The 23730-nt window shown below is 33.1% G+C and overlaps 1 protein-coding gene across 1 annotated transcript; it reads left to right on the forward strand.

Annotated features, from left to right (window-relative positions):
* Positions 1-1472: 1472 nt before the first annotated feature.
* LOC149425560 (putative multidrug resistance-associated protein lethal(2)03659) lies at positions 1473-23147 on the forward strand. Its single transcript, XM_089651177.1, has 24 exons — positions 1473-1603; positions 1687-1772; positions 2686-2830; positions 3466-3673; positions 4809-5031; positions 5112-5268; positions 5897-6099; positions 7112-7532; positions 8049-8191; positions 9308-9460; positions 9547-9740; positions 9865-10035; positions 11602-11789; positions 12448-13025; positions 13154-13380; positions 13924-14074; positions 16147-16377; positions 17099-17216; positions 18285-18524; positions 19351-19537; positions 20565-20737; positions 21544-21643; positions 22796-22936; positions 23069-23147. The coding sequence occupies exons 1-24, from the start codon at positions 1527-1529 to the stop codon at positions 23102-23104; spliced, it is 4551 nt and encodes a 1516-aa protein (XP_089507303.1). The 5' UTR covers positions 1473-1526; the 3' UTR covers positions 23105-23147.
* The last annotated feature ends 583 nt before the right edge of the window (positions 23148-23730 follow it).

Raw genomic sequence — 23730 nt, forward strand, 5'->3', positions numbered from 1 at the left:
GCCTGCCTCCTCCCGCACCGAGGGTAAAGCAGATTCCGGCTCCAAACTGAGCAAGGATAAAGCAGATTCCTGTACCGACCGGAGCAAGGATAAAAGTAGATTCCTGTACCGACCCGTGCAAGGGTAAAGCAGATTTCTACCCGAACCTAGCGGCTAACTACGGACTGACAGGCCCCCTATCATACAGTCTGTGTAAAAGACCTAGCTGGTCAATTACAGATACCAAAAACTTTTGTTAAACTTTTTAAGTTATTTTGTAGACGAATACAATCTTCAACAGTTTTTACTTTTAAGTATTTTTAAGTCGTCTGCAAAAAGTAATACTTTTATATTGTTATCAAATATATTAACAATATCGTTTATAAACAGTAAAAACAATATTGGGCCTAAATGAGACCCCTGTGGTACACCACTTGTAGCTATAAATTGGTTGGAAAGGAATGAATTGATTTTTACTAGTAGAACTCTATCAGTTAGATAGCTTGCGAACCAGTCTAAAAGTTTTCCATCGATACTGAGTTTACATAGTTCTAGGATTTTTGTAGGAGAGACTTTGTTAGTTCTGAATCCCCCACTATATGGCGTCAAGACATAGTATATTTTCATTTAATTTTGATTTAATTTTGATGTGGCTCAGTCTGTCGGTGCAGATAGAGAAACAGTAGCGCGTGTTGCTTTTACGTCTAACGGATGGCGCTATTCTAAAAAAAGCATGTTTTTACTTGTCACAGGTGATATCTATATAATACACATAGGTATATAAAAACACACTCATATTCGAATGCAACATTGTGTCTTTTTTAAGATTTAAGATATTGAAGAAACAAACATTTATATTTTTATTTATATAGATAGATGATAAACTTATGTTTGTAAAAAAAAGGTTTTAATGCATAGCACAAAGGATAACAAATTATTATATGCAATAATTATTAGCGTGAAACACCTATACAAATTGACCTGTAATAATTATTGTATATAATAATTTGTTATCCTTTGTGCTATGCATAGAAACCTTTTCTTGTAAACATTAGCTTATCATTAAAAATCTATGATACACTACACACATACCACGCATGCAAACAGTTGAGATAACATCAATGAGGTTTGATAAATTCATTGATAATATTATTTTATATTGATAATAATAATCTTCTTCTTTTCTGAAGGATTTCATTTGTCCATTTTGGTTTAATTCAATGCACGTCACAAGAACAAAGTAATTTGTTAGTTATAAGATTAACTGTATTCTATTTTAAAATGATATATACTTCATAATATGAACTTACTTAATTATTATCTACTATATCCTAATTACAGTGATAATAGAAGATAAGATATATATTTTATATCTGATATAAAGCTGATTTATATTTGTGATTATTTTCTTCATGTAACCAGTCACAGTTTTACTTTCCAAAAACACACCGGTTTTTAAGATATTGTGAACAACAAAAGTGTTAAAATAATGTATTTAGTAAGATTATTCAAAAATTAGACCTAAGTTTTTTTTTATTAGTCTTAAAATGAATACCGGTAAGAAAAAAAACGATTTACCAAACCCTCGGGCGGGTGCAAACTATTTTTCTTCAATTACCTATGCGTAAGTGTTGCAAATGTCTTTAATAATGCAATTTTTTCATATAACTTATAATTTTTTTAATTTGAACTATGGACTCTTTATAGTTGGACTATACCAATATTCAAAACTGGATTCAATAGAGATTTGGACTCAACAGACTTGTATACTCCCTTGGATGAACATTCTGCAGGTAAATGAATTATTAATATATGTCATTATATTATTGCGATAATCGATATTGTAGGTCGATATCTCTTTAAATAAATGGCAATGTTCATATGTTTGTGCCCGATAGACTCAAACTACTGGAGGGATTTCGCTAAAAGTTTCAAGGTTTGTTCTTATTATTGCCAGGAGTGATTAGAGAGGTTAGTTTGAAGGCGATGCACTACGTTGTGTAATATTTTAAATTGAGCCGCTATCAATAATAACCCTTACGTAGATGGCGATAAGATTTAAATTCCCGCTTAACACCATCCGCCTGTTTTGATTTATGCAAGAAAAAAACATGGCCAAAAAGTGCCTTTTATTTTATTTTGTAGATGTTCAAGCATAAATATTTAATTTTTTTCGATCATTTTATAAATAAATTAATTTTCCACATTATACAATAAAATCATAACCGAAAATGGGTTCGTAAGTAGGAGATTTTGAACTTTCAAGCAGTTTTCATAGGTCTTATACATTATTTTTTTCTGGGCTTATAAACAGACATATCTAAAAAATACTCGATTGTTTAAAAAGCCAAGATGTATTCTACTCGCAGTATTTAATTAAAGCATCTGAAACATTTCTAGGCGACCAAATTTTCAAACCAAAAACACATGATTTTGCATTACTACGTATGGCATTGCCTTAAATGGTAGAAGTTGGGTAGACCCGAGGAATACTTAACGCAATATCTCTACACAGGAATGAGATACCCAGTCAAATTAAAGCCAATATAATGTAGTTCTTTAACAGTAACTTTACGGTATACAGCATAGTGAATGATGGAACAAATCGAAGATGACCGACGAAGATATTGGCTATAGCGAAGTATTGCCGGGTGTTTATTTATTTTTTAATTTTTTTAACTAATTGCAATTGCTTTTACCCTTTAGGTCGTTTGGGGGATAAATTTTCTCAACTATGGAACGAAGAATTGAAGAATGGAACACCAAGTTTAGCACGAATAATATTTCAGTGTTTCAAATGGAAGATTATATTTTTCTTTTGTATGACGTTGATATTGGATTGTGTAATAAGGTAGGTTATGTTAAATAAGCCTAAGAATTAATAGAAACCACCAGAAATTCAGGCACTATTCATTATTTATATCTCATCTTCTTCGCCTTGTCTTGCGCTACTTCAGCAGCCTCCGTCCATAGTGGGCACGGCCAACTCGACTGTTTTGATTTCATCTATCCTATATTTGTTTGTACATTCTGTTTCCGCTTAAATGGTTCAGTATAGAATATTTTTTCAAATTTGAAATAATTCTATTCATTTGTAATTTATTATTCACATTTTTTCAATATTAGGGTACCTAATTGCCTGAAGAAAGTTTAGAAAAAGAGATTGTGAAGTTTCTTTGGACAGATTTAATAATTTTCTTATTTTAAATAAAAAAGTAACTCATTGGTTCGTAAATAAGCTTGTAGGTAATTAAGTACCTACTTACAAATCTTATGATTTCAGAGCAAATTATGGTTTTAATTTAATAAACAGGAGAAAATTAGAAATAGTATTTTTTGACGCGAGTTTTACAGTTCACAGAACTACTAGTTAGTCGTATTTATATTGACATTCTTTTTATTGGCATAAACTTTACTTTACAAGTTCCTACAAACAAATCAATTTGAACAACCTTTAATATCACAAATAAAAAAAAATTCTTGCAGATTATTACAGCCTATTTTCCTTGGAAAATTTATCTCCTATTTTACGGCTGGTCGGGAGAACATCTCAAGAACCCAGCTGAACTGGTACGCCTTCGGTCTCATCATGAGCTCACTGATTAGCGTAGTTCTAGCACAGACTATGGCCATGGCTTTGTTACATTTGGGTCTGAAGATAAAGATTGCCTGCTGCTCTTTGATATATCGTAAAGTAAGTTATTTCTTATTAATCATTATTCAATAATTTGGTGCAAATTTTTCGCTGTGCGCCGGCCGATTCTATTTTCGTAATAATTTTTTCTTAAATAATTTTTTTTTAATTTGTACCATCTTGCGATATAATCTTTTTGTACATTTGTAAAAATAGTATATAATCTACCATGCATAGTTTCCCTAGAATAGGTGGTTATATTAATTTAGGAGGCGGGTTTGAGTACCGCCTCCTCGGAACCATTTATTGGATAACCTCTGCCACTACTTGAATTTGTAACGTAAATAAACACAATTATAAGTAGAACCTTTTACTTCTTAACAAAGAGTTCCCAACACTTAAATCTGCTAAGTAAGACAGATATAACACTCTCCAACTGTTCTCTCTCTACCCATTGGCTTGCACTGCAGTGGGAGGGATAGATTCTCATAGATCCTTAACTCCTGGAGACACTTATCTCTAGAATCTTACCCACCCCTCAACTTTTTCATTCCTAGATCTTCCCATCAATCCTTTCCTTAAAAAGACCCTCCACACAGCATTCCTAAAGATGACACAAGCTCTGAGGGAAATTATTTTTATCAGGACCTTCTGTGTGGGGTTAAGTTATAAAAAAAGAAGAAACAAAGCGATACATATAATGTTTTTAATGTATCCTTAAGGATATGCTGGCATTCAAGAGGTTAATAGGTTTAATGAAGTATTAAGTGTAGGTAAACAGTCTTGAAATAATTTATATAACAGTCAATTTCAATGATATAATGATATAACCTTCCTAAAACTGTTAAATATGCATGTACAGTATTGTACAGGGACTGTTTTTAACGCTAATAAAAACAAAAAAATAGGTTGTTTCCTATTGACAAAGACCACTCTCTTCCCAACGTCCTTTCTACTCCTACTTCCTCCACTGGAACTCTATGTGTCATGTTACCTGTAAATTGTAGATTTTAGATTTTTCATTTGCAAACTGTATTTATAAGGCCCTTAAGAAACTACAGTTGTGGCGAAACCCGGTTGGCATTAAGTATAAAAAATAAAATTGGTATTTACTAAGTTATTGTTTTATTTAAAATTATAATATCACTTCACAAAGTATGAAAAAAAATTGAAATGTATATTTTTTTGCTTACAGTCCTTAAAGTTGTCAAAAACTGCAATCGGTACAACAACAGTGGGCCAAGTTGTTAATTTATTAGCTAACGATGTCAATAGAGTGGAAACCATCACACACCTCAGCAATTATTTAATTGTGGCACCAATTCAAACATTAATAATCACTGTGTTAATGTGGCAGGAAATTGGTATATCTGCAATCATCGGTGTTGTGGTGTTGCTTAGTGCTGTCCCTTTACAGTGTAAGCATATTATTTAATTCTAACGCACATTGAAATTATGTGAGATATTTTTGTTTTAACAAACCTTTTGCTTCTTTTAGTATGGCTAGGAAAAAAAATAGCATACTTCCGTAAAAAGACAGTCGGTCAGACAGACGAACGAATGCAGAGAATGAGCGAAATCATCGCTGGAATAAGAGTTATTAAAATGTATGCCTGGGAGGAATCTTTTTCTAAGATGATTGAATTCATCAGAAAGTAAGTATTTGTTATTTTAATACACAATCGATATGTTTATTTTTATACTAACCTTTGACACTAACCGGATAAAGTAAACATAAAGTAAGTAAAGTTTGAAAAATTGACAGATAAAGTTTACCGGTTGTCATAGGATATTGGGTTACATTTCCTGGTTCCACAAAGTGTCTTCCCAGTTATCAGGGAGGAACATTGGCACCACAGGTGAATGAGTCTCTTAATCCTCTTCAAATTTCCTGCATCTATTGGTGTTTTCCACTCCCAATAGCTGCATGTGTCTCCTGTGGTGGAAATGTCCTGCCAATTCCTTCAGAGTGTTTCTTTCGATGTTGAGTAGTTACCTGGTTCGTATAGGGCCTAGTCTGTTTATGAGTACTCACTCTCATTCCGACTACCCTCTCTCATAGGAATGGGAGGACCAATACTGGGATTTAACCCACCTTTCAATATGTAGTTTGATGCTACCACTTCTACTGTTGGCTTGAATCCCGCAAGCGGTGCTAGTTCTCGCTAGTGCGTCAGCCTACTTATTACCTTCAATTTTATTAAGTTTATATAGTTCAATATTTAATAAGTTTAATTCATTAAATGTCTTCTGACAACTTTCACAAAATTTTTCGTATTTCAGAAAAGAAATGAAATGGATATCTGGCTCATCCAGCATCCGCGGAGTCATTGTTTCGTTTGCGCTATTCCACGCGAGGCTGGCCCTGTTCTGTAGCATTATTTGCTACGCTGCTCTCGGCAACCAGATTACAGCACGAAAGGTTTTTGTGGTTACCAGTTACTACACATTGTTAAAACAGAGCATGAATACATTTTTTCCAAGAGGTAATAATTTTTAGCATCCATATTTTATAAAGTTCTTGAATGAGCTCAATTAAAAATAATAAGACTCCTATTTTAGTACTGAGATGTAATATTTAATGATCTAACTGCTTAACTACGGAAATAAAGGATTTATTCTTACAAGTATGTATCTCGAATTAAAAAAAAAAATTGTTTATACAAAACATGTTGTTCGCGGTCGTAAGTTTTGGTGTTCTGCAGCTAGTGCAAGATGTCGGTACGTTGTGATATTTAACCTTTCCCATACCGTGTAAAAAATACCTTCATCGTGCCATCTTGTAACGCAGCGTTACTGTATAAATTTTGTTGTGAATGTGTTTTTGTAAACTTGTATTCATTTTCTGAAAGAATAAAATATTGATTTTGTACAAAAAACCTGAGATATTTAAAAATATTTAAAAATCATTCATCAGATATAAAATATTACTGACCGCTAACAGCCCGATTCGGCAACCATTGTGTGATTTGTTACATTTTTTCTCAGTACGCTAAAAATTATTGACATTTTAGAAAGATAAAAATAATATTGGAAAGAGAAGTCTACATAGATGTTATGTTAACTTAGGCAAGTAAAGTATGCTGTAAGGATAATAAATAAATTTCAACATTTTATGTAACATCTCTCTCTAACTAAGAAGAGATGTAATTTTGAGCGTAGGTTGAAATGACATCACATATTGTTTTCTCTGTCTATCCCAAAGTAAGTCGAAATTTGCTGCTGCATCTGACATCAATATGTGTTGATATATTTTTTTAAATTTCATACAGAATCTTTGCAATTTTTAAAATATTTATAGTGGTTGCAAAAATATGTTTGGCAGGAATATGTAAAATGCTGATTTAATATTAAATGTACTTAAGGAGACATTCCTGTTTTAAAGAGCGCAGTAGACTGTTGTTACATAATGGATGTGGCCGGGTTAATGCAATTTTAAGCAAATTAAAATATTGTATAGCTGGGCTTCTTATAACACCGAATTAAACCTTTTTTCAGCCATCTCCTTCGTTGCAGAGTTTTTGGTTTCAGCAAAACGCATCGACAGATTTTTATTGTTTGAAGAAACTATTAAACCAATCAGCACTAATATTGGAAAGCCAAGAGACAACTTTGTAAAGAAGTCGGAACTCAGCAAATTATTTGTCGAAGAACCCATTCAAGAAGAAACCACTGTTCCATTGCACATGGGTAACAATGTTAAAGAAATTAGAGTTAATTTGAATTTCGACGTGACCTCTGATAATAATTTAACCGTTGGTGTCAACAAAGAGAACACGGATGAATGGAATAAATCCACAAATTATTTAGATATTGTAGTGGAAAATGAAATTACTTTTGATAAAGTGTATGTCAAATGGATACCATCTAATTCGGAATACAATTTAAGTAGTTTAACGCTGACCGTTAAAAGAGGAAGGTAATTAGCACTTATTAGACTTACTTTATTTCAAAACATTCTTATTGTTATCAGATAGAGTAAATGGACAATGATTAAGTAATTTTATTTAACACATTGACGGACACTTGCCGGAAAACAGAAGTTTGTGATAAGATACATGCTATCACGTGTCTTTTGTCACAGGACACGGTTTTGTAAAGTCAATGAAAATCATTCATAAAAAAAATATTGTCTTAGGGTGTGACACTACCAAGATCTACCAAGTCTATACTACAAGTATTCACATTGTGACACAAATAGACAGGCTACATACTGCTATATAATACTGACTTTCCAGTTCATTGTGTCGTATTGCATCCCTGATAAAAGAAGCATTTGTATGTTGAATCAAATCCCCTCTAAACGATGTCAAGAGACATTGTGTCCGTGAATGAATAAAAAAATAATGGCAGTGCCAACTATTAAATAATCTACCAATATTAATGGCATTTGTTGTGCATACAAACAAGTCTGATAAATAATTTTTGTTTTTAGCTTTGTAGCTATCGTGGGATCCGTGGGGTCTGGTAAAAGTACCTTGCTTAATACAATCCTTAAAGAGATTCCTCTGCACATGGGAACCATGGATATACACGGTGAGGTATCTTATGCATCACAGGATCCATGGCTATTTGATGGTAAGTATTATGAATTTAAAAAAATCAATAAATGTGTTAATTCACCAATAGCAGATCAAGGTTACAGAACTGAAGAGTTATTATATCTATTGTATGTCCCAGCTACCTCCAGAGCTCGTCTAGTTACCTTCAGAAATTGTAAGGATATCCAATTTTTGGATCATGAAAACCGTATCTCATTTCCTGTATTCTTCTTTATTCAATTAGGCAGAACTATTAGATGATGCTATGGTAAATGGCCCTTACAATTTCTGAAGGTAACTAGATAACTGGGACAATTGATAGCAATTGGTGCAGACTTTATGGTTAACGGCAGAACATTATAATATTGTATTCATTTATACGTTAAACTATTTTGTGTATTAGATTTGTCCTTTTTGGTAGTCTAATTTCATTGCACGTTCTTGTATCATGTGTGTGAATGTCCTTGTTGTATATAATTTTCTTGGAAAAGTATTTTGGTAATAGGTTGTTTATTATTTTATGTTTATATATCATCGTGTTCAAGGTCAGCATCTGTTTCACTGTTAGCCGATTTAGTTCCTTTAACATTTTAGTTACTTTTGAAAATCTATTTCGCCTAAGTATTATGTATTCTCATTTCTCTAGTTTGGAGAATTTGCAACTTATTTTGTTCTCTGCCATTACATAAGAAAAGAATCCTTGAGCAGTAGTTAAAATGTGTAGTAATAATGGAGTTGTATAGAGTGATTGTAGTTTTCCTGGTTTTTTTAAATGAATTCTTCTCAAATAAGGAAATCTTCTATCCAATCTTCTTTTGTGTATGGCGATATTCAATTTCAGCCAGAAAGAACTCGTTTGTGACATCATCATTCTAGTATCTTTCATCTTTTTCATGAAAACATGTGGAAAGGAAGAGGATGTACGTAATACCTCTCTCTAGGACCACTTAGAGAGGCAGGGCGCATGCAAATCGGGTTAGAACCAAAAGGTACTAAGTCAATGGCGACATTGGTTTCCTACAATCTTCCCGGCAGAAATTTTTAGTTTGTGTTATCTATTCAGTGTTGCACCTCATTTGTCTATTGAGTCTTTTTCTTCTGGTTCTTTTTTGCCTGTAAAATACTTTGAACATTAAATTTAATTTCATTATAGCAACAATCAGGGAAAACATCCTGTTTGGATCTAAAATGGATCGAATGCGGTACAACAAAGTTATCCAGAAGTGCGCTTTGGACAGAGATTTCAAGTTCTTGCCACATGGAGACAAAACATTTGCTGGAGAGCTGGGATGCAATCTCAGTGGAGGTTTGTTTACCAATCATTCATATTTTTGAAAAATATATAAGTAGGTACTTACTACAATGTAAAATAAATATTCATCAATATTATAGGTCAAAAGGCAAGAGTTAATTTAGCGCGGGCCGTTTATCGCCAGGCGGACATTTATCTGTTTGATGATCCCCTGTCAGCGGTGGACGCACATGTTGGACGCCAATTATTTGATGACTGTATGGCAGGATTTCTCAAAAACAAAACCAGGATACTTGTGACACATCAACTACAATACTTGGATGAAGTTGAGAGAGTAAGTACTGCATAAATCTTTCTTACTAAATTTCAAACTATAGAAAAAACACAATAACTAACTAGCCGATACATGGCCGTATTCTATGTTGTTTAATAGGTAATGTTATATTTTGAACTAACAGATTATAGTACTAAGCAATGGATGTATAGTGGCGGACGGAACCTACGCTGAGTTGGAAAACTCCAGCCCCGATTTCAAGCTGCTTTCGTCGCAAGTGCTCGATAAACCTGAAGCTGTGCCTGAATTGGACGAGGAACCAACATCCCGAGAAAGACTACACAGTTGCAAATCAGTGAGCAATTCATATAATGTTATTGTAAAAATGGTTTTACGGTACTTGTCAAACTTGATTGGCTTGTCACAGCACCTTTGATGTTTTTACTAAAGTTTGTGTTGGAGTGCGCTGAGGCATTATATTGATCAATCTTGTATAATATTCTTGAATGTAATCATTTTGTCTTCCTATTTTTTCATGTTGTAAAAGAGATCTTGTCAGCCTTGCATAGCTGGCAGAAATACTTTGAAAAATGATTATTATTGTGCTTCATGTGAAATTTATTAGGAGAAAAGAGTGACAGGAGAATATAAGTAGTGATTGTAAGACGAAATTGGTGACTTCTAAAACAATCAAGTGAATCAAATTCTATTGCTTATATGTGAGTACCATATAGTCCCAACTGTTCCCATTCTTCTAGAGCCAGTGAGAATACAGAATTCCCAATTGGGGTATGTTGTGAAGATAGTCGGGAGGTGGGAAGAAATTGGGAAGACGAAGGTGGAGAAGTACCTTGCTATTTAGATTTTGTTGCACACGCTGGAATTTGAACCCGCGAACCCCGGATTCGTAGCCAGGGATTATAACCACTAAACCACTGGGGCCGTCTTGTATTTGATGTGTGTAATCAGTACAACTATATTTGAATAAAATAATGATTGTGAGTGCGGTGGTTTATTTGCCTACCCCTGCCGGGAAATGGCGTAATGGTTAGTAAGTTATGCTTAATGGATGGGGCAGTGCAAATGATAGTATCCTAAAACAACTAATAATATCCAAAAGGCCATAAAATTATTCTGAAAGTCCATGTAAGAAATAAGACTGATGAAATTTTCAACTATGAACATCATGTCAATTAAACAACTTTATTCTAAAACAATACTCCAATATAAAAACACTATCTTACTTATTTTAAAATTATTAAAAAAAGAAAAAATAAATAATACTACTTGGTATATGTTCATAATTAAATTCATATGTAACTTTGTTGTAATATTAATTTTCTTATAATTAAATTATAATATGTAAATGAAATCCTCAGCACGGGAGATCCCAGTGAGGATATCATTATCTCTATATTTTAATTAAGAAAAGAAGACAATAAATCATTATTATTATTATACATTCATGAATGCAAATCACAAGAAGTAACAACCGACACGTATATTAGAAACACTAGATCTCAGGGTCAAATATGTATCCAACAAGCGACCAATTACAAATACAACATTTGGGCAAAAAAGCTTTCTATACTTCGGTACTAAACCTACAATATGTAACATTTAAATCTCAAATAAAAGCCGGATACAAAACACAGGGAGATAAGAAATACCAACACCAAATACAGACTGACACCGAAACTACTCAACTGCATTAAAAAATTGTGTAATTTATTTATAATTACTTCATGTTACTAAATTTTAATAAAGTGTAAATGAAATCCTCTGCACGGGAGATCCCGGTGATAATATCATTCTCTCTATTTGTAACAAATAGAGAAGTCAGAAGTTACAGATAGTAAAAGGTCTATTTATTACTATTATAATGAATGCCATTTATAATCAATTTAATTCTCGTATCTAGGACGATTCAGATGACATATTGGAGGACAAACGGCAAGAGGAACAAGGGAAAAGTGGATCGGTGGATAGTTATGTGTATCGGGCTTATGTCGTGGCGACTGGCTCCAAGTACTTGGTGTTGATGGTCCTGCTGTCTGCACTGGCCACACAACTCCTGGTATCGTCTTCTGACTACTGGACAAGCTATTGGTAATTTACTGAACATACTCATTATATTATTACTGCAAATCGTGGGATATTATAATTGTGGGATTTTCGAAGCTGAAAGTAGGCATAGGTACATATTATTGTACAAAGATATCATTGCCTTTCAAAAGAAGAAATTTACCTTTCGAATGTTAGTAAACTTGAAAAATTACGACAGCTATCGCCTCTGTTAAATGCTTTATCACTTGTAAAATAATTATATTTAGGTACTTAATCGCTTGTCTGACCAATTAGTTCCAATTTTGAAAATGACACTTAAACATTAAGTTCATTGAACTTTTACAAAAAGCCGTGTACTCACCTGCGGCATGGTGCGTACTCGGTTGCAGACACGGTAACCAGGCTCTAGTGTGTATGCCAGGCCCATTATGCATGCGTCGGCTCGCCGTGAATCGCTCGTGAACTTAATCGTACAACTCGCAGATGATTATGCAGATTTACAGGACAGGACAAGAAGGACAGGTCATAAGCATGCACAATCACGCAATCACCAATGTACCAATCACCGACAGCCAAAATTAGTATTTTCAATTGTATGAACTGTGCAATGTATATACATCGTAATGACTCTACTAACCGAGTTATTACCACCAGGCTACAAATAACCCAAGATTTACCAAACATTATGTGTTATTTTCAGGGTAAACATGGAAGAAATGAAGAATGCCGTTGATTGTTACAAACTTCCATCATCTTTGATGGAAAATATATCTCAAATTAACGATTACAGCGATAAAAACATGACTGAGTATAAGGAAACCACATTAAAATCAGATAGTATGTTTAGCGACAACATCTTGGAGAATATTTCATCTACAAACAATGATGCTAGTGAAAAGATAGCGGAAGATATTCTTGGAAGTACAGAATCTATTATTGTTTCGGTAGATCTGGACAAATTGCTGGACAACCTCAGGTCATCTGGCCTAAAAATTGGAAACCAAATGCATTTGAATGATTCTACTGGAATTACAGAGTCAACAGCTGTTGAGAATTCTGATTTCACTGATGTCGCTGATAACGCTTTGGAAAAGATCACAAATAATAACACAACTGATTTGGTTAGAGAAAATGATTTCGAAAATACAACTTTTTACCTGTTACAGTTTGACAATATAGAAAATGAAAATAAATCTTATTTGGAATCAAGCAAAAATTTGACATCGCAGTTTTGCTGTGAAAATATTCCATCTTTTTCATACACCAAAATTTACACTGGTGAGTTAATTGTTACAATAATAATAATAAATGTATGCTTTACAACAACTTTAACATTTTTTATGTAATTACCTGAATTATAACGATTCAATATTTTTTATTAACTGTAAAATTTTGTTACATTTCAGTTTTTATAACTTGTTTAATCATCATGGTCCTTGTTCGATCACAACTGTTCTTTTGGGCTGCAAACCGGGCTTCTAGCAGCTTCCACCGAAATATGTTTGACTCCATATCCCGAGGGACAATGCGGTTTTTTAATTTGAACCCCTCCGGACGAATACTTAACAGGTTTGCAAAGGACATGAGCGCAGTTGACGAAGTGTTGCCCACTGTCATGATTGATCTTTTGCAGGTAACTTTAGCATTATTATTTTATAAGTACTGTTGCGAAGGTTGTAGATGTGTTCGGTGTTGAAAGTAAACCATGTAATATTTTATAATAGATTTATTCTGTTGACGGGATAAAACAGTAGTGAATAAATTTCAACAATATTTTAAATATCACACTAGTAATTAAACACAGACACAGCAAGGATTATTTAAGTAATCGCTGCGCGAAAGGAGTAAGTTATTTTGATTAGCGCGTAGTAGACTGACTGAGTACCTTCCCGCTGTCGCTATATACGATTACACTATATATAATACGATTCAAGTTGCACCTAAGAACGTTCCCGAACATTCTAGTTCCTATGGCTACAAACATTGCCACCCATAACGCTGAGCAGCGGCCAACATTTCCAGTACGTTCTATGACAGCCTAGGTACCTTGACACCGTCCGACTCGAGTAGTGGCGTACCACTACAGTACTAACACTTAAGCCCGCTGTTCCACAGTCCGGTAAGGAATCCAAGAACCATCTTCCGATTGTTACATTAATTACATTTGATGTTTCAGATTTCTATCAGTGTTGTGGGAATATACTTCATAACAATTCTAATCAACTTTTGGCTCGTGGTTCCTATAATATTCAGCATCGGAGTTTTCATAATTCTTCGATCCTACTACATTTCCACTTCGAGGAGTGTCTTCAGATTGGTTGGAATGAGTAAGAACTTTTCAAAATTTAATACTAATATATGTATTGACTGGTTGGTGGCTTTGTTTGTGGAAATTGAATTTGTTTGTGGAAAGAATTTATTATTTTGAGAAATGAGTCTAATTGTCTTTCGGTACCTGTCCAAATGCAAAAAACATCGTCAACGTAACGTCTCCACAGTAATATATTTTTTAAGAGAGGTGATTTGGAAGCAAAAATATTATTCTCTAGATTGTTCATGAAAATGTCGGCGATGAGAGGGCTCGTTGGAGACCCCATGGCTAATCCATCCTTCTGTTGATAAATAATGTTATTATATTGAAAATAATTTTGATTTAAACAAATATTAAACAGCCGCGACAAATCATTAGCAAGGTCTTTAGTTAGGTGTGAATTATTCAGTAAATTTGATATTAGAGTTTTACTTTCAGTGATTGGAACATTAGGGAATAAATTTACATTACACTATACATTTATATCGGAAAAACGGCCCGGAACGTAAACATAAGAATAAAAGAACACCTGAGGTGTTTAAATAATAATGCTTTTTCAGAATTCGCGAATCATCTACTAGAAACTAACCATTCATTTGATAAAACCTCTGGGACTACAATATTACATAAAAATGGAATTGGAATTAGGTTAAACAATTTAGAAGCCCTCGAAATTAAAAAAGCCGTCAATAATAAATCAAATATAATCAACAATCAAATCAATTTATCTAATAGTCCAATATTTAATTTATTCCGTTAACCTCTGATAAAACTGTTTCCTCCCTTCCCCCTCCCTTCCTACCCATCCTGTAATCAGTATACATCCTTTCTCGTTCTAGCACTAATAAGGTGTCTGCTCTTTTATTTATATCTCTTTCACTTGTGTATTTTATTTCTATCTCTTTCACTCATTGTTTTATTTTCTTCTATATATATATGTGTCTGTATGAAAATAACTTTAGTTGATATAATAAGCCCTGATGAAGCTTGAGCTAAGCGAAACCTGGTTGGCTGTTAATATTAATTCAAAATAAAAGTGGTGTTTTACAAAGTGTATTTTTCATTTGATACATATTATTTAATTGATTTCTGCTAAATTATTAAACAGACAAAGCTTCAGGAAGTCATGATAATGTCTATAGAGGTGAAACACGTCTCAAACTCGTATGTAAGAAAACTGTCGAGCAGCATAATCCATCACAATCAATCTATTTATACAATTATTTATTACACGGTCAAAATGAATTGTTTTGGGAAACATTATATGACAGACTGATAAGATAGTGCCTGGTTCCAACACCGTGTACATTTGGAGGTGTGCATGTTTAGACATAAAATAATTTTATTGGTTGAAGCATCAAAGATGAACAGATCTTTTGCTTGTACTTCTGGCTGTCGGTTAAAATCTAAAAAAAATAAATAATAAATATCATTTATGAAGAGCCTCCCGTGTGAAGATAATGTAAAAAATGTATTAAAAAATGAAACAGGAAAATAACCCACTCCCCATGTCCAGATATTTAACATTTTTCATTTTCATTTTAATTGAAGTTTATTTTACCTCACTCTTCCACTCAGTAATTTTTTGATAAAAAATGATTTATTTAATGGTTTAAATTATTTTACTTATTTATTTGTACCATCTTCATGATTTAAACAAATTTAAAGATTAAAAAACTATTGATTTATATATCCATAGTGATTTGAACAAATTTAATGATTTAAAAAATTGAATGGCTTAAACAAATTTAATAATTAAAACAAATTAACTGATTTAAATAAATTTAATGGTTTAAACTATATAAATAAATTTAAATTTAATGATTTAAACTTAAAACTATATTTAAATTATGTTAAACTAATTTAATAGAAATTTTATGGTTTAAACAAAGATAATGAATTAAACAAATTTATTGATCTGAACAAAACATTATTTTTATTTAAATTTTATTACTTAAGTAATTATACAAATTTAATAATTTAAACCAATTTAACGATTTAAACAAATTTAATGAATTAAGTATTTTAAAGATTAAAACAAATGTACTTATTTAAACTAATTAAGTGATGAAAAAATTTAATTTCCAGCCCGTAGTCCAACCTTATCGCACCTGAGCGCTTCCTTACAAGGCATCACAACTATCCGAGCCTTTGGAAACCAGAGGACTCTGGAGAAAGAATTCGACTCCTTGCAGAACGTTCACACTTCTGCTTCATACCTAAACATAGCACTCTCCCGAGCTTTTGGATTCTGGCTGGACTCTACTTGTGTCCTGTTCATCGCAATCGTTGTGCTGAGCTTCGTGTTTACAGCAAGTAGTATGTTACATATTGAATTCAAAATGTTATTAAAAATAATGCACCTTCTATTATCATTACCTCTTACTAACTAACTAACCATCATTCTGTTTCACCGCGAGGGTAGAGAGATAGGATGGACGCCACACATTGCTGTTCTGGCATACACTCTTTGCTTCATTGTCCCGTGGACAACCTTCTGTTGTACCGACTCTTGATTCCCGATGATACAACTCAAATATTTTATTCACTTGATTGCGCCAGGTCTTGACTTCTTTTTCCATTGAGTTTCGTAATATATATCCCAAACTTCTAACACTCCTTTCTCTCATCCTTCTGCAACCGCAGCATTCTGAATTTCTCCATGCCTAGAAAAAAAGAGGTTTCAAAGTTTCCTTTCGTTTAAAAAAATACAAACGATTTTAGTTTATTCGACACTCTTGTGTTGTAAAAAAATACATATAAACATCATAAAAAATTACTCTTGGTCCAGGCGTACACAAGCAACTTTAGTTAAGGTGGGAGTTGGGAACTATATCAAAATGAAATTTGATGAATTGTTCAAATTCTCCGAAACAAAAATCCTCTCGTCCTTAATGTCACATCACTTCATATGCACATTTCCATTAACCCCAATGAATTTGGTTGCAGATACAGCTAGCTGTTGCCCGCAACCAAAGTTGCTAAAGTTGCTTGTGTGCGCTTGGTTAAAAAATAATATTATTTCTTCCTTTTAATTTAGGTTCTCTGGGTGGAAACGTGGGTCTTGTGTTAAGCCAAGTGATGGGTTTAGTAACAATATTACAATACGCATTGAGAATTAGCACACAGATGGAGAATGAAATGATCAGCGTTGAAAGGTAAAGATGATGGTTTTGTTCGATTGTTAGTGTCAGTGGAGGAACCGATTTGGTGTCAGTGGAGGGAACCGATTTGTTGTCAGTGGAGAGAACTGATTTGGTGTCAGTGGAGGGAACCGATTTGGTGTCAGTGGAGGAACCGAATTGGTGTCAGTGGAGGGAACTGATTTGGTGTCAGTAGAAGAACCGAATTGGTGTCAGTGGAGAGAACCGATTTGGTGTCAGTGGAGGGAACCGATTTGGTGTCAGTGGAGAGAACTGATTTGGTGTCAGTGGAGGGAACCGATTCGGCCAATTTATATTATATAGCCAAACTGTAAAATGTCAAAATATTGGTAAAATCTATATCTTAAGTCCAGGATCTTTTCATTGATACATGATTTTAAGGGTAAACCTGTTAATGGATGGTTTTAATTTAATTATTTTATGAAAATACACTTTTTGAAAGTTATACTTTAAAGTATTATATAATAATAATAATAATAATATTCGGCTAATTTATATAGCGCCGTTATCGTGAGAAATCGAGTGTAAACAGTTTGATTAATACATATAAAAAACTCAATATTGATGACCAATTACATCAATACGCCAGCAAGGCATAATAACCCAAACAATAATCACGATAATACTTTTGGCGATGAAATCTCAAATCATATAATATATGAAAACACAGAAACTATTGTATAAGTATTATCCAATAGTTTCTGTGTTTTCATATAATATATGAAAACACAGAAACTATTGTATAGGTATTATCCAATAGTTTCTGTGTTTTCATATAATGTATGAAAACACAGAAACTATTGGATAAGTATTATCCAATAGTTTTTGAGTTTTCGTGTTCGTAATACTTTTCTTATTATCTTTATAAAATGCCTAGATAAAAAAAAGATGCAAATAAGTACTTGGTATTTACATATGTGTTTACAAATGTGTATTACATATTTATTTAACTAATCCCTACCATAAATCCTTGGAGTCCGCTGGTAGTAAAGATAATAATATGATGCAATGTTTTATATTATTATTTATTGTGTTGTCTTTTAATTTATAATCTTACTTCAGGATTCTGGATTATGTAGACATTGAACATGAGCCACCATCACAGACCGAGAAAGACGACCAGCTCCCACCTAACTGGCCCCAAGACGGCCGGATAGTGTTCAACGACGTATCCTTGCGATATTCTCCGACCAAAGCGCCCGCTATTCGCGAATTATCGGTTGTGTTCAATCCGAAAAAAAAGATAGGCATTGTTGGTCGCACTGGAGCGGGAAAAAGTTCAATCATCAATGCCATATTCAGGTTTGTTTTTAATGCACTATTATCTTGGAAAGAGCATTCATACAAAAATACATAAATATATATAGTGGCCTAGTTCCAAGTGAACTTTGACTGAAGTTCACTTGGCTTGTCATTGCGTGTTTGAGGATGTCTCCTACAACCACAGCATGACTCCCCGGGTATCTGAGCTTGAGGAAACTTCATCACATTTGAATATCATCAAATCGACGATCAACGCCATTAGAACGTTCCCTGTTAAATGTCAAATTTTTAACCCGTTTTTGTTTTTGATCAAATTGTGATTAGCTAACTTGAAAGCTTGAAGGTTTGATGAAAATCTGAATCGGGCCGATTTGATGATTACATAATGTAATGTACTTCTAAATTATTATAAGCATTAATTACACTTCTGAAATATCCATGCTAATTGAAAATATCTCCCGAGTAAAAATAAATGCTGCCGACGGGAATTGAACCCGCACCTTCTGATGTCCGGTCAGGTGCTCTTGACCACTGAGCTACATCTGCTTATTCCCAACCCGCCAAATAATTCAATATGTACAAGTACTTCAATCGACAATTACTGCTTATTATTTTTTTTTACTCAATTTATGGAGATATTTTCAATTTGTATAGATATTTCAGGCGAGTAATTGATGCTTTTAATAATTTGTTATCCTTTGTGCTTTGCATAAAAACCTTGTTTTATGAACATAAGTTTATCATTAAAAAATAGTAATGTACTTAGTTTGGCCCAACCTGAATCGTTTTCCGACCCAAGCAGAACATTGGCTCCATAGGTGAATCGAAAGGAGACATTAATTATTTCTATTCTTTTATACCATAGACTAGAATTTATAGAGGGCACCATAGAGATTGACGGATACAACACAAACTCAATTGGGTTATTTGCTCTGCGCAGTAGACTGTCAATAATCCCCCAGGAACCTGTTCTCTTCTCCGGTTCTATCCGCACCAATTTAGATCCATTTGACGAATACAGTGATGACCAAATTTGGAATGCTTTGGAACAGGTATATAACACTATTAACTAACTAATACACATGGTTATAATGAAATATGAAGAAAAGGTACGAAAAGCAAAGTTAAGTTAATTAATTTGGTAGATATTCGGGATCGCTGGCCACGCTTAATACAATTTTTTTAAAAATAAAACCTTTTGGTTTACCTTAATTACTATAAAAGGCCACTATCTGCATTTGGGAAATTTTTAATTAAAATTCTAATTTTCACTTAAGTAAAAAGAAAAATCGCTTCCGTTGTATGGGATGACCCCCATTTACAATAATTTAACTAAGCGTAGCCAGCGATCCTGAATATTTACACTTCATTTAATCATTGAAGAAAAAGATATCACTCTCATTGAAATATGAAACTGGCAATTGAACGCAAATCCTCTGTCTCACCGGAACAACCCTCTCACTCTCTTCTGGGTCTTTTTCTCTCATATTTTACTTTTTATTTTATTGTCAATGATTAAAAATTACAAATGTTACATTGATGTGTAAAAGCTTCAAGCGTTTTACCAGATAATGTTTTATATTATAAATTTATAAAAATAGTATATAAAATTATAATCTACAATTAGTAGTTTGCCCAGAAGAGCTAGCTGTAATCATTTAGTAATCACTAGTAGTATCCTTAGATTATCTTATCACCAGAGGTTAATCAACCGTGTTACACATATATTTATTGGGTCAATTCTAAAGTGGTCCAACTCAAAAAATATGAATTTGATATTTTGGTAAAATCTATTTTGAAATCTACAAAATCATCTCAGTAACAAAGATTTTCACCAAATTAGCATATTATATTATGTATTATCTATTTGCACCTAGATGGCATTATATTTGGTAATGAACTGAGTGTTTGGTAGAAAATAAAAATCTCTAGGTTTTTTCTAAATTTTTCTCAAAAATCAACTTTAATGGACTTGGTTTAGAACTGTGCCTCCCCCATACATGTACTCATGGATTATTCGTATTAGATTCGTTATATTTTCCCTGTCTTTATTAACTTCAATATTGTATTTTCTTGTAGGTTGAGCTGAAATCATTAATAGCAGAGCAGCCCGGTGGATTGAGCGCTGTAATGTCGGAGGGGGGAACTAACTTCAGTGTGGGACAGAGACAGCTATTCTGCCTTGCTCGGGCAATCATACGCGACAATCCTATCCTCATACTCGATGAAGCAACTGCAAATGTCGATCAAGAGTAAGTCTACGTTTCACAATAATTTATTACTTAACACGGTTAATCAGTCAATATTTTGCCCACAACTTTTAGCCACGTTATGCTTGACACTGATCAATAAATCAATTAATAAATCAGTCCAACTTAATACTTGACCACATGCTGGAATCGGTGGTTAATGCTTCTGTCAGACGACTTTATATGCTAAAAGCATTTTTTGAGCATGTAGTAGCACGGAAGCTATAATCTTCCCCTTTCCCCTCTCTAGCATATGCTAGTGGGGGGAGTGGGAGAGCACAGAATATAATTACTTTTTACGGGACTTTTTACCTTGACAGCTGACAGCATTGTGACCAGGGCAGCTCAAACTAATGTATTGTCTGTATGGGATTTTATACTGGCCACGCTTTCAGAGTATATCGTCATGTGACACAACCATAAAAGGGGCCGCTATTTGAAGAGGGAAATATCAATAATAGTAGCTTATTGCCGATTTGATGATAACGTCAAATCTGACGAGTGTCCAACCTGGTTGGCTAGGACTTTATTCAGCACCGGTAAAATAGTTTTCTAGTTGACATGATGTTATGTATAGCGACAACATACCTGGTTATGTCAGGGCATCTCAATTTCGGTTGTGCGTTCCATCCAAAGTGTTTCGGCTTTTATTTTTTGATTAGTTGGTTTTGAAATGACTAATTATTACTAAATAAATATACATACCCAGGGTATAGCTAGTTTTTATTTGAAATAATGAAGACTTTATGATAGTTTCGGCCATATTATTTTTCGTTTATGTAATACAACGCCACTGTATTTTGTTCCAGAACTGATGCTTTGATTCAGCGAACCATTAGGACCAAGTTTGCCAATTGTACAGTTCTCACGATAGCTCACAGATTGCAAACTGTCATGGATTCTGATAAGGTACGTATTATAAGAATACCTTCATGAAAATACGTTACTAAGTAAGATACTTTTATAATATAATATAATGAGTAGGTCACGGGTTTGAATCCCGGCGTGTGCAAGTAAATTTTAACGGAGTTTGATGGCTGGATCTAAATAACGGGGTACTTCCTCAGCCTCATTACACTCCCCAATTATTGGGAATGCCATAGTCTCACTGGCTCCGGTTAGCGGGTAGCATTTAGTACTCTTGACCTGTATTCAGATTTTAAAAATATTAAATATATAATTATGTCTTTATTTTCGTTCATATTTAAAAAGTGCTATATTTGTTTAACACTGTTTTTAACACAAACATGACATATTTTAAATAATAAATGTGTAACTTTGTGATGTTTTTTTTAAATTTAATTCAAATCAAATTTAATAATGTAATTATTAAGTTCTACAATTTTTTTTTGGTTTATGTTATTGTTACAGCTGTTTCGGCTTTCAAGGCTATTTTCAAACTGTGGTTTTAGCCACGTTTAGACGACTTATTTATAAGATTCCATTTTACCCCTTCCCAATTTGAAATGATTTATTACCGGTTAAACCGATTTACTGATTGTGACAAAAGATTTCATATTCTGTGGGGGCATTTTGAAGTCTGTTTTCGCCATATTAATATTATCTTAATTGTTTAATAATGATGTAGCAGTTATTAATTTATTTGAATGTGTTGTATTGTTTAGGTTTTGTGAACATACTTAGAAGCGGGGACTAACTGTATTTGAATGCCTTTCTTGAATTTTTATGAACGCCATCTGGGAATGTGTATATTATAAGGTTTTCCTTAATTTAATAATTTTATGAAAATTCACACATATTATTATTTTTTATGCTATCTGCAGTCCACTTCTTTTTTTCCTTCGTTCTATTTTTTTAAATATTATAATAAACACGTAGTTACTATGTTCTCTTTCTAATTCTTATATATTATAATATAGACGTAGTTACTATGTTCTCTTCATGCCACTTTTCACATTAGAAATGATGTTGCGATCTGAAAATAGTTGCCTTGGCCTATAAACTCCAGGCAGAAATAGCTGTAACAAATTGATAACTCCCGTTCAGAAGCAGCGGCTTCAGAGAAATTATTTAAAAAAACAAATTGTTACTTTTCTTTAGGTTTTAGTTATGGATTTAGGAAGAATGGTCCAATATGACCACCCTTACGTATTACTGCAAAAGGATGATGGCTTCTTCCAAAACATGGCCAAGGAATACGGAAAAAGCAGAATGGAAGCATTCTTGGAAATAGCAAAAAAGGTTATTAACTCAACTCAATATATTTTTTCTGATTTTTTTTCCACATTTCAAATATGTAAGAACATATTTTCATTATATATAAATATTTATTATTATGTGGATAATAATTATGTTGCATTAATTTTGTTTCAGAGTTACGAAGAAATTCAACAGAATAATTATAAATAAATAGTTAGTTTATAAATTATTTAAATAGCAAAAGTGTAAAAGAGATTTCCTCCGTGTGTGGAACTCTTAAATATTGTTTTAGTTTTAATTTATTTGTAAGATTACATAAATTTTGGTTTTGATAATAACATTTAAATTAAATATGTCTGAAAAAAAATCAACATGTAAAAAAAAAGAGTTTTTTTTTACCATATTATATTTTTTAAAACCTTAAAAACAAATGTTTGACTTGATATTGAACCTTCCTACCCAGGAACTGGAGTCGACATCTCTACCAACCTCGCCAAACGCCGATTGGGTAGGACCCTAATTTATTTACAATAATAATAATAATATTTGGATGATTTGTATAGCGCTATTTTAGTGCAAATATCACCTCAAGGGCGCTGTACAAATATATAACTATATAATTGTACATTTCTACAATGATCTATGTTATTAGTAACTATATATGGAGATAATATACAGTAGGTACTATACTGAACTGGTAGGTCACTTGAGATTAAAAGCTAATCAACATTAACTAATTGTTTATAAGCGAAATTTAGATACAGGATTTAGGACATAATTGGATATAATTGGACTTTCTCTCAGGGATGGTATATTTAATTTAAGGGAATGACAAG

Source organism: Hesperophylax consimilis, chromosome 3 (genome assembly GCF_061612785.1).
Source record: "Hesperophylax consimilis isolate HC1 chromosome 3, BYU_Hcon_1.0, whole genome shotgun sequence".
Taxonomy (NCBI): domain Eukaryota; kingdom Metazoa; phylum Arthropoda; class Insecta; order Trichoptera; family Limnephilidae; genus Hesperophylax; species Hesperophylax consimilis.